The 12,099-nt window shown below is 36.5% G+C and overlaps 2 protein-coding genes across 2 annotated transcripts; one reads left to right on the top strand and one right to left on the bottom strand.

Annotated features, from left to right (window-relative positions):
• Positions 1-4,147: 4,147 nt before the first annotated feature.
• Positions 4,148-7,505, top strand: LOC121971226 (protein NLP1-like). The gene is made up of 5 exons (XM_042522383.1): positions 4,148-4,400; positions 4,517-5,246; positions 5,375-5,422; positions 5,499-6,372; positions 6,469-7,505. The coding sequence occupies exons 2-5, from the start codon at positions 4,560-4,562 to the stop codon at positions 7,269-7,271; spliced, it is 2,412 nt and encodes an 803-aa protein (XP_042378317.1). The 5' UTR covers positions 4,148-4,400; positions 4,517-4,559; the 3' UTR covers positions 7,272-7,505.
• Positions 7,506-7,691: 186 nt separating this feature from the next.
• On the bottom strand, positions 7,692-10,744 carry LOC121971225 (probable serine/threonine-protein kinase PIX13). Its single transcript, XM_042522382.1, has 6 exons — positions 10,540-10,744; positions 9,913-10,184; positions 9,447-9,582; positions 9,027-9,169; positions 8,818-8,941; positions 7,692-8,338 (listed from the first exon to the last, which is right to left on the bottom strand). Exons 1-6 carry the CDS (start codon positions 10,604-10,606, stop codon positions 7,914-7,916), a joined length of 1,167 nt encoding a protein of 388 aa, XP_042378316.1. The 5' UTR covers positions 10,607-10,744; the 3' UTR covers positions 7,692-7,913.
• Between the last annotated feature and the right edge of the window lie 1,355 nt (positions 10,745-12,099).

Below are 12,099 nucleotides of genomic sequence, written 5' to 3'. Positions count from 1 at the left end.
TGAATGCAAGTTTGAATTATCTTTAAGAATCAATTGAAACCATTCTTTTTGTCTTGCTCATTCAAGTCTCGGGCTCCATCAAATCTTCATCCACTAAATAAGCTAGCAATTAGTGTGAGTACTCCTTTCACTCTTCCATTTAAATCTTCAATAACGAGTCGTCTTTCTTTGGCTTATGTTTTGTATATATGTTGACTTTCTTTTAAGTCCGGATATCATTATTTCCAAAGTTAGTTACTTGTTAATCGATTCAAATGGTCCAAATCTTGAGGATCACATGAACAACTTGAAGATGACTTTAAGTTTAGAACAATAAAAAAAATAGTCAATGCACTTTTCGTTGTGCTTATTTGGTCTTCATTAACTCCTGCTTGTGTTGTTGAATAAAATTTGACACTAATTCTGGATTAGATTAGTCTATACATATGTGTCTTGGTCCTGCAAAAATTTTCGATGACCCAGATAAATTTGAAAGTGCGAATGGTTCATTGTCTCACAGCCAACATTTCAAGATTGTATTTAGGATTGAAGATTGTATTTAGGATTGTAAATAAATCTAATGTTCATGAATAAATTTGATGTTCGATTTAATAATAACTTATTGATATTCGCTCAATACATACAATATCAATTAAATAAATAAGTTTGAATAACTCGTTAAATTAAACATAAAACTTAAACATATATGTGTTCAGCTCACAACGTTCATGAATAATATTCATGAATCATATCAATATACTAAATAAATAAAAAAAATTTAAAATGAATAAACAAATTTGAATAATTAATTAAATAAGTAAAAATTTTAAATAATCAAATAAACTTGAATTGAGAGCTAGATAATATTTAAATGAATTAAATTTAAGTCAAGTATAAACAAAACTTAAACTCATACAAAATAAATCAAGTCAAGATTGAAAAATTATTTCACTTACTTCATTTTAATCTAAGGCAAACTTGAATAAGTATTTTAATGACTTAGCTGTTTTAGGTAGGTTATTTTATCAAATAAATTTGAACTCCTTGAAATTTAGTTCGGCTGGCTGGGCTTAGTTATCACTAGAGGAAATTAATTCGGTGGTGTATTGCAGTTAAAAAATTGAGTTATAAATATTTAATTAATTTTGAAAGTATTTTAACAAGCTATTGTAGTCAGGAAACTACTGTAATAATTATTAATAAACATTGTTAATAATGCAATTGCTTCTTTTTTTTATAAAAATAAATAAATAAATAAATAGAAGTTGAAGATTAATACAAGTCCACATCATGGGTTTCAGGGTGCATAAACCACCCAAATTTGTCTTCTCTGCCGCTGGCATCCACTTAATTAGTCAAACCAATGTAATAGAATAGAACCAAGAACCTAACGTGAAGTTGCAGTAAAATTTTACATATCGTTATGGTGAGTAAAAGGTGTAAAATTGTTACTAAAATATTTATGTTTTTGATTTTCAGTTATAATATATTTGTAAGAATTTTTTTTCTAAATATGATACATAACTATGAGATACTGGATGATCCATCTTAATACTTCCTAATTTATTAAAAAAAAATTCTATAAAACTAGATCCATTTAATTGGGTGTTATCTGAATTCATCATTAATAAAAGGATTAAAGTAATAACATAAAGGTCTATATAAAAAACTATAGAAAGTTAATTAGCTTATTAGATAGATAATTAAAGTAATAACATAAAGTGGGTACAATTAATTCCTTTTAAATTTGCTTATTAGACTCAAAGGCTATAGAAAAAAAGATGTTATATAAAAAATGTTGTGAAACTTATCTCATGTACTTATTTTTTTTAATTAATTTATTTATTTTCCAAATGGAATGTGACTTGCCACCATTTCGCGACAACTTTCAAGTGAAGGCGTTACTTTATTGTTTCAATTAGCTCTATTATTTCGAGGCCCCTCTTATTTGGGCCCCCGATGAGCAATCTTAGGTTTCCTATTGGGAAGCCTACCGACCTTTTTCTCCCACGAAAGGGATTTTTTTTTTATTTCCCATGAATAAAGTTTCCATAATTTCTTTAAGGAAACTAAAAATTATTGGGCAAATTCTTTTCATATACAAAATATAGTGGAATGCTTCTTTTTAATAAGAAATTACATTTATTTTTCCAAATTAAGTTTATTTTGATAAGGTTAAAAAATTCCTAATAAGCGCTCCAAATTTTATATATATATTTTTCTATAGATTTAGACTATTTCATGCTTAAAGAGCATCGGTAAATCATAATTAAAGTTGCAAATCTACATTTATATAATTCAGAAAAATAAAAAAAAACAAAGATTAAATACCAAGAACAGATCCTCAATAACATTTGATATAATATTTCTTATAATATTAAATTACTTATTAGTTTTATCAAATTTAATAATTATTACTTTTAGGTATTCGGCAGCCCCATATTTATAAAATTGTTCCAGTCCATATCCATAAAAACACTCCACAATTGTCACGGGATTCTGATCATAATTGATCGTAATTCCTCTTTAATTTACATTCTCATCTAGATTATAGTTTGAATTAGGCGGCTGATGGTGGGAGGACAACCCGCTAAGCTGCCGAGTCTTGAGAAATTATAATTATTAAATTTAATAAAGTTGACAAGTAATTGTCAATGCTGTAGATGATTTGCTATACTTCACTTGTGGTCCACAGAATATCAATTAAATGGAAATAATTGATATTGAATTGAAATTTTCAGTTGGATTAATTTAGAATTTCAATTTTTTAAAAAGAATCTCGAATATTTGGATTCATTTGATTCCTTCTAAAATTCAAAATTTAGAAATTGATTAAATATATCCCATTAATTATCAAAATAAATCAAGAAATGTATATGAGTCATATCACTACTACTTAATTATTGTCAATGATGTAATTAAACAATCAATTAATCACTCAACTGATGATCTAACAGTAGAAATGAAATTTTACATGATATTGAAATTCTGTAAGTGAAAAAAAATTCTATAGTATCGAATCGGCCATCCCAGATTTAATATTATATTTAATATTTTTTTTATATATAAGTAGAAAAGAAACTTTTCCTCTTCTTTTTTACTTTTAGGAATTTAAGAAAAAACACTCTTGAATTTTCTAAAATTATATCGGAGTAGTTCGCCTTGTGCGTGCTGAACTATCTTTTGTCAGAAATTTTTTTTAAAAAATTTAGGAAAATCTGACCCTACTTAAAAAATTGCAAGTGTGATCTGGACCGTCAATTCTGGAATGAGGTATACACATACTCGATGCTGATGGATCTGTGCACAACCAATTATTTCATTTCATTTCATTTGTTTCTTTATTTTGACTTTGTCATCTGTTGCCATGATCAAGTCACTATTCGAAATCCAAAGTCAAATTTGAGGCTTTTGTGTTCCGTAGCCAACTGCATTAGCCATTTTTCATCCCATTGGTCCTCCATATTTTAAATATTTACAAGAGTGGCCGATGATGTTAATGACATGACAACTAACTTAATTTATATATAAATATATATTATATATTAGTTAGTGTTGCGTATTAGATATATAACTATTCGGGCACTACTCCAATAAAATCTACTTTACCTTTCTCGAATTTTGTTTCCAATTTAAGGAAAATGTGCAAACCAATCATTGGTCTTTTTTTAGCAGTAAATTTTGCAAGATTCTTGCGAATCTTAGGACCACCACGTGACGCCAAGTGCCACTGGCAGTAACATCAGCAGCCGCTCCGTGGATCTCAATTCTCAAGGTCAAGAAGCAAACGATGGATCTCCGCCGTCGGTTGTTTCCCTTTCATTTCCCTGCAAAATCTTGACTATTTTTTTTTAAGATTCCTTGAGATTTTTTCCAACTGTAAAAACAGTGAATCGAAGAATATCCTGATGATCAATAAAATTTTTTGGGATCGAATTGATGACCTCTATAATTAAAGAAAAATAATATGCTAAAAAAAGAATTTCAAGAAAATATTGAAAGATAAACATATTAAATGGTGGATCCAAAAAAATAAAATAGTGGGTCGTAAATTTCTTTATCTATCTTTAAATATTTTCTTAATTTTTTTTTTCTAAATATCATTGCTCATAATTAAATAAATACTTATATTTAAAAATCTCGAACTTTTGCTTGTGTGAATCGTGAATATCTCCCAAGATCCCGAAGGAGAATGAGGAATCTGAATTTGCATCTCCTTCTAGGTCAACGACAGCTCTCTCCTCCGCGCCTTTCCCCTTCTGCCCTCCACCCCGCGCTGATGGTGGGCCACAGGGCGAGGCGTGGGTTGAGATTCCACAGCCGCCTCAAATTCCATGATCACACAGTTCGTCGGATTCACCTGCGAGGACGGAGATACTGCTTCTCCAAAACTAGCTTTGGGGAGACTTGAAAGCCAACAAGTTCAGTTTTTTTTCTTTTTTCCTTTATTTTTTGTTTGTTGTTCTCTTATCTCTAGCTCTGTGAATGCTGTGTTAATTAATTCTCTACTCTTCCTTGCTGCATGGATTGATTGAAGATCCTGGCCATGGGGCTCTGAAGATTAAACCTGCTGCCTTCTCATGGAAGATTCTGGGGTTGATTTGGACCTACTGGACGAGTTGTTATCAGGGCCAGACCTCGATTGCTCTGACGAACTCTTGCAAACAAACACATCGTCGACCCCCTTGAGCACTTTTTCCAACTTCGATGATCGAGTTGCTGTTCTTCGACCTTCTTCCACAGGTTTCGGTTACGAGCCAGACATGATCTGGCAGATTCAGACCAAAGATCCAGTGCCTACTGTCGAGCAAAGATTGAACCATGCTCTTAGATACATCATGGAATCGCATAGAGACAGCCACATCCTTGTTCAGATTTGGATCCCTGTCATGAGAGGGGACAAGCAGATCCTCACCACTCATGGCCAACCTTTCTCGCTAGATCTCGCTTGCCAGAGCCTTGCCAATTATCGAACGGCCTCGACTAGGTACCAGTTCATGGCCGATGAGGGCTCTCATCAGGCGGTGGGCTTGCCCGGCCGGGTGTTTCTGGAGAAGTTGCCTGAGTGGTCACCGGACGTCCGGTTCTTCAGCAGCTATGAGTACCCTCGCCTGAGGGATGCTCAGCAGTTCGATGTTCGCGGCACGATAGCACTGCCGATCTTCGAGAAGGAGAATCGATCTTGCTTAGGGGTGGTGGAGCTGGTGATGACCACGCAGAAGGTCAATTACAGTTCGGATATTGAGAAAATTTGCAATGCTCTTCAGGTGAGTTCATCGTGTTGCTTGCTTGTGCTAATGATCTTACAATGACTACTGTTCTTGCATGCTTTTGTTAGTCTCTTGATTTATTATTATTATTATTATTATTATTATTATCATCGATCTCATTGCAGGCTGTTGATCTCAGGACCTCTGAAGTTTTTGGCGTGCCCCGTTTAACAGTGAGCTACAAATATAAACTTCTCAAAACAGATTGAATCCATCGCCACACTAACACGCATATCCGTTCTTTGTCAGATGGCCGGCGACTCATACCGAGCCGCCTTACCGGAGATCCAGACGGTCTTGAAGACGGCCTGCGAGAGACACCGGCTGCCACTAGCTCAAACATGGATCTCATGCCTTCAGCAGGGCAAAACGGGCAACCGCCACTCCGACGAAACCTTCATGGACTGCATTTCGACCGTCGACGATGCTTGCTACGTGCAGGATCCCACCATGGCGGAATTTCAACAAGCATGCTCCGAGCACCACTTGCTCAGAGGCCAAGGCGTCGTCGGCAGAGCATTTACGACCAATCAGCCCTGCTTCGCGTCGAACATCACAGACTTCAGCAAGATCGAGTACCCACTGTCGCACCACGCGAAGTTGTTCCACTTGAGGGCCGCGGTGGCGATTCGGCTCCGGTGCATTTATACGGGGAAAATCGACTTTGTGTTGGAGTTCTTCTTGCCTGCCGGTTGCATAGAGAGTGAAGAACGGAAACTACTGATGCTCACGATTCAGCAAGTGTGCAGAACCTTGCGAGTCGTGACGAATAGGGAATTAGAGGACGCGAGTTCTCTGTTCAGAAACAAGGAGAAAAATGTCCCTGCGGCTTTACTTTCTGAAACAATGATGAAATCCAGAGAAGGTTTATCGAAGAATCTTTTTCCAGCCTCCATGCAAGGGCAGTATATGAAAATGGAACGCGAGAGGTTCAGCGTTTCGACGCAGCTGTGTGATGATTCCCATAATGATTATACGATTTCTTTTTCAACTGAATCTAGTGCTCTGAATACGAAGAAGTTGACGGATAAGAAACGCACGAAGATTGAAAAAACTGTCACTCTGCAGGAGCTTCAGAAATATTTCGCTGGCAGCTTGAAGGATGCTGCCAAAAGCCTCGGAGGTAAGCATCACCATCATGCATGCCTTGTGAGTTCCAAGATTCTTCAGCACATACTTCACATGAACATTAATTCTAATTGTACATGTTTGCTTTCAGTGTGCCCTACGACTCTGAAAAGAATCTGTAGGCAGCATGGAATAAATCGATGGCCTTCTCGAAAGATCAAGAAAGTCGGTCACTCCTTGAAGAAACTGCAAGTGGTCATAGATTCAGTCCATGGCTCTGGAGGAGGAGGAGGAGGCGGCGGCATTCAGTTCAGCTCCCTGTATGAGAAGTTCATCAAAACCACTTGGTCGGAGAACAACACTTTTTCCTTCTTCAAGCCACATGATCAGCCCGAATCCTCTAACTTAAACCCAGTGATCGAAGGTAGATTCGCCTCGCGCACCTCTGGATCGAATTCCCTTTGCAGCTCGTCGTGCAGCCAAAACTCTAATTCAAGTCAGGGATGCTCCAGTGAGCAAAAGCAGCAGTGTGACAGAGCTGATGAACTTGTTGCAGCTGTAGAAGAAGCTCAGACGCACGAAGAACTGCTGCATCTCCCAACTCAAGGGCCCCAAATTCAAGAGCTTCAAATGGATCATTGTTCTCTTCTGCCAATGCATCAACATGATTTTTTCAAGGTCAAGGCAGTTTGTGGGGAAGAGAGAGTTATATTCAGACTACATCCTGCCTGGGGGTTCCAAGATTTAAAGCAGGAGATACATCGCCGGTTCGGAATAGCTGATTCGATATCAGTGGATATCAAGTACCTCGATGATGACTTCGAATGGATCCTGATGACATGCGATGACGACCTTAAGGAGTGCATTGACGTCTACAAACTATCAAATGCTCACACCATCAAACTTTTCATTCTTCATGTTGCTCAATTACCAACTACCAGATCATCATGGTGAAGCACAGGACTACAGCTGAGCTATAAAGAAGGTATCGATCACTCTCGTGCTTACAGCTGAATTGCTAACGCACCAAGACCTTCCGCATCAAATTTGGAGTTTGTAATCATGTATAGTTTTGTAAAGTAAGTGGTATTTGCCACCATTTTATAGGCAGATCCAATGACTTTCTTTCTGCTTTGTTGTATCATTTGGATTTCAGTGAAAGTTGCACTAGGTTTGTGTACAATAAGTACTTCCTGTTTGTCTTCATGGTTCTGGTTCTTTGAGCTCTTTGTTCTTGACAATTCAATGCACAACCATGAAAGCTCTAACACAAATTATCAGCCGATGAACACGCAATGCGAAAGAAGCTAGATAAGCATATCATGAACAAGATACCTGTGTAACTCACAGATGGTACCATTCCAAGAACATCAATTCAGAGAATGAAGAAAATACATTGGAATCATTTTGAGAATTAGTGTTCATATACTTAATCCTACAAACTCTTATAAACAATTGTATGGAAATGAAGTGCACTTATAAGCCTTGTTTTAAAAATATCAAGGTCAACATGGATAGAAATTGGATATTGATTCCAAGCTGCATTAACTAGAGCAAATCTTTCGTGTCTTCGCGTTCTTGGAGAATTTTACTATCTTAATCACCATTTCCAGGTCTATGCCGGAAAGTAAGTGGTGATCTTGGGTGCACCGGGCCAAGACCTCCGTTTCTGTTCTGGCTTGGAAGCTTTGGTTTAGACTCCTTTGGTATTCTCTTTATGTCTGCTATCCGCTCAAGAATCTCGAGTACTTCCTTCATGGCTGGTCTGTCTTTTGGATTGGAAGAGATACACTGTAAGCTAAGATCGGCAGCTTGTTGAGCAGCTTTCGAAGGATACTTCCGGTCCAACTTTGGATCCATCAAGTCATTCAACATGCTTCGATCCACAAGAAATGGCTTAGCATAATCTGCCAAGCTGACTTGCCCGCTCGGGCGACTGCTATCAAGTGCCCTCAAACCAGAGAGTATTTCTAGCAACACTACTCCAAATCCATAGACATCACTTTTGACGTATAGATGTCCTGAACAGCAAGAGGCTTATCTTAATATACAAATTGATATGACTGAAATGTTCAGGAAAAAGCAAAGAATCTATCAGCATTGAAATCATCAGATAATGAACTCAAACTGAGAAAAACCTTTTACAACATTAATTAGTTCATAAATCTTGTTTGCCTTATAAAGATTTATTATTTGGGTATCAGTCCTTTTTTGTCTCAAATCCGAACAATAGAAAATTGGGCTGAATAATACATTATCAACTCTTATCTAGATGTAATCCTGACCATTTTCTATTCAGGTTAATACTGAATCAAGTCAGTTAATGAGTTTCTTACTCGTCTACGTTCACTAGTCACACAAACACATGTTTACTAAATGTGAACGAGAACAAGAACATCAAGAACTGTCAAAATAGTGCATTGAAATCGTCTGATGAGTGCAATATCCTACATGAAAAGTAATCTGATTGACAAAATAAGAAAACAAAAATGGTGGATACCTGTAGCTACATACTCTGGAGCTGCATATCCCTGGGTGCCCACGATTCGGGTGGTGATATGTGATTGTTCTCCAGTTGGCCCATTCTTTGCCAAACCAAAGTCAGAAAGCTTCACATTGAAGTCCTGCATAAGCCAAAAGCATCGGTCATCAGCATCTCTTATCGAAGAGAAATTAGGTTGGGGATGACCAAACAGGTTGGTGCTGTACCAAGTCAAGAAGGATATTTGAGGCCTTGAAATCCCTATATATAATTTTTCTCTCAGATGAATGTAAAAATGCAAGACCTCGAGCTGCACCGATTGCTATTTTCAGCCTGAGCTCCCATGAAAGTGGCTCAAAAGCTGACCCTTCTGCCGATGATCAAAGTACTCGATTTTTAAAACTTGTGTCAGTAGCAAGATTAAGTTTAGACAGCTTTCAGAAAACAAATAACTTTGTGTGTAAACTAAGATAATTTACAGTTATATCATAAGGTTTCAAAGAGAAAGGATCATTAAACTGTTCAAGCAATAATAAGATGCAAAATACAACTTTGCAGTCATTGCTAAGCTTACTCATATCGGCATAATTTAGTCGGCATCACGTTGGTATAAAAATTTTAAATTGGAAAGAGCAACAAATACAAACTTCTGAAAAGGTGATTCTCCAAGCTCCCTCTGGCCATGTGCTCATAAACAAGTAGAAGCTCAGGGTCCTCCAAACAATAGCCTAAGAGTTTGACAAGGTTGGGATGTGACAACCTTCCAAGAAAGTTCACTTCGGACTGCAATTTAAGAAGCAGGGACTAAGAAACCAAACTAGTGTTTATGATCAGATAAGCACAAAATTTAGCAAAGTAAGCAGTAACAGAAATAAATGATTCCGATCGACTACTTCAGATTGTTTCACTTTACAATTATGTAGGAATAGTGTGACTTCTAGTTCACTTATTCTAGAAAGCCAAAAAAAATCACAACTTATTGAAGTGATTTCAGTTTTTGCTGTTGATCATTTTGATGAAAGAAAACTCATAAGAAAAGGAAATCTCCTCATTTTTTTTTCTATGTTTCTACTTGTTAACTAATCGTAACGACAAAATGATATAGCAAATGACCTGCCATTCCTCCATCCCTTGCACACTCTCAGGATTCAGTTTCTTCACAGCTACAGTGATCCCAACCCCAGTCCTTGTCGGATTCAGTGTTTTCTCATCAACCCATCCCTTGTAGACCCGGCCAAATCCTCCTTCCCCAAGAACTGTGTCGGGTTTGAAGTTCTTAGTGGCACTTTTCAGTTCGGCAAAGGTAAAGATCCGGAGATTGGGAACCTCCAGGATCCGGCCTTCCCAACATGCATCTTCAACATTCTCGACGCCGCTGCCCATGCCTGTGTGAGAAGAAAAGGAAACAAAATTGAAGCCATGGTCTGTTAATTAGCAAGAAGGAATATCTGAAAATTTAAAACCAGCAGCAAGAACAGATGAAGAAAAAAAAAACAGATTTTTATAATCCTTTGTTGACAATAGAAGCAGGTCGCTAAAGCTCAAAGCTTGCCAGTTCCAGCAATTTTTGTTGAGGGAAAAGGAAACAAGCACAAAGCTTGGCCACAAACAATAAAGCCAACATGAAAAGTTGTGACCTTTCCAGGAAATAGGGAACCCCTTTAAACAAATTAGGGTTCCAAAGATGCAAGCTTCGTAGAATCGACATAGATTGAGAAAGTCACAGGAGGTAGTAAGTACCTGCGGATGGTGGTCTGGAATCATGAGGGCTCAAATCCTTCACAGGAGAACCAAAACAGCTCCCCATGATCAGAAAAAGGTCACCTTTGTGTCTATATGTGTTGCTCTACTGCCTAAACGAGTTCTCCACTGCCTTTCCTCTCGGTATGGAGATGACCCTGGAAAGCAAGAAAAGGAAGAAGGTGAGGAAAAGGAGAGGAAGGAAGTAGGTAAGTGCTTGTTTTGTACAGACAAGAAGCAGTTTTGATTGTCATTTTTTACTTCCAAATTTTGACTTTCACATCATCTAATAGCTTGTGTTATACAGATAGAATTTCAAGAACAAACAAGTACCTCAAGAACTTCAAATTCAAATCCTCCAATTTAAAACGATCTACTTCATTCACTGTAATATATATTTATCAAGAAGTTCATGATCAACTAAAGTTTTATATTTGCCTTTAGTTTTTCCCCGTGCCATGTATTTGATTTAATATATTTAACCTTGCATTAGTGGCTTGATTAACTCTCAATTCAAAGCTTTGATCAATCCATGCTTCTTGGTAGGTCGATTTGTTTGACTGAAAATCTTGTCAATCTTTACGATTAATGTTTGAGGTAAGGTCAATTTTTGCATAATATTTCTAGAAAGTATTTTTTTTCTTTGAATTAAAGTAGTTTTTTTTAATAAACTGCTTTTATAAATAATATAGAGGTTTAAATTTCTTCCGTCCCTAACTTATGTAAAAAAAATTACAGAATTAATTGTTGAATAGAAAACGGCCGTGCCATTCGGCCATTCAACGAGAACTCCCTCTCTCTCTCTCTCTTCGTTGAAGGAGAAGAAAATAAGAAACTCAATTAATCGTTGAATTGGCCCACCGCGTTGACTCAAGAAAGGAGGTGAATGAGTATGCGTGTGAAATAAAGTCACTGTCAAAGTCAAAATCAAACTAGTCATTCAACGAAGGATCCAGTATGAACGGCATGTCGTAGATTTTGTCGTGAAGAAAGTCAATAGAATTTGTCGTGTAGTGGAATACTAATTTAATGCGGCTTCTTAAAGTCCTTGTCGCAAGTCCAAAATTCATATAAGCAGTTTTTGTATTAAAAAAATTAATTATGAAGCCTTGGCAAAGGTGAAAAATATCTTTCACGGAACTTACTTTTTTATATCCAAATTAGTAACCTTCAAGAAAATTATTACATAGTTTATCTTTGACATTTAATGATTGAAATTGTTTAGTCAAAATGGACTTTTCCATCAAAATATAGTTTCCAAGGCAAACACAATGGAAAATATGAGATGAAGACAGACATTAAGAGACATGAGCTTGACTAATTATCTTGGGTTAGGTTTTGACAATAATAAAATGAATATATTTGTACTATAATAGTTTTTTCCTGGAAATTTGTATCATGGCGTTACGTCGCTGATGAAGTCACTGGGTATTACGCGAGAGCATTTTCCTAAACACATGCACAAAGTTTAGAAGAAAAAAAAGTTTAAAAATAAATCTCCATCTTTATTTTATTTAGAAAAGTGCCACAAATTTAATGGCTTAAATATGAATACATTGT

This window comes from Zingiber officinale, chromosome 4A, assembly GCF_018446385.1.
Source record: "Zingiber officinale cultivar Zhangliang chromosome 4A, Zo_v1.1, whole genome shotgun sequence".
Classification (NCBI taxonomy): domain Eukaryota; kingdom Viridiplantae; phylum Streptophyta; class Magnoliopsida; order Zingiberales; family Zingiberaceae; genus Zingiber; species Zingiber officinale.
This window is presented reverse-complemented; position numbering and strand designations above follow the sequence as displayed.

Coding starts and splice junctions, on each gene's coding strand:
- LOC121971226 (XM_042522383.1), top strand. CDS start 4,560: ATGGAAGATTCTGGGGTTGATTTGGACCTACTGGACGAGTTGTTATCA. Junction 5,247..5,374: donor AAATTTGCAATGCTCTTCAG/GTGAGTTCATCG, acceptor ATCTCATTGCAG/GCTGTTGATCTCAGGACCTC. Junction 5,423..5,498: donor TTGGCGTGCCCCGTTTAACA/GTGAGCTACAAA, acceptor GTTCTTTGTCAG/ATGGCCGGCGACTCATACCG.
- LOC121971225 (XM_042522382.1), bottom strand. CDS start 10,606: ATGGGGAGCTGTTTTGGTTCTCCTGTGAAGGATTTGAGCCCTCATGAT. Junction 10,185..10,539: donor TTCCAGACCACCATCCGCAG/GTACTTACTACC, acceptor CTTCTCACACAG/GCATGGGCAGCGGCGTCGAG. Junction 9,170..9,446: donor GGAGAATCACCTTTTCAGAA/GTTTGTATTTGT, acceptor GATCATCGGCAG/AAGGGTCAGCTTTTGAGCCA.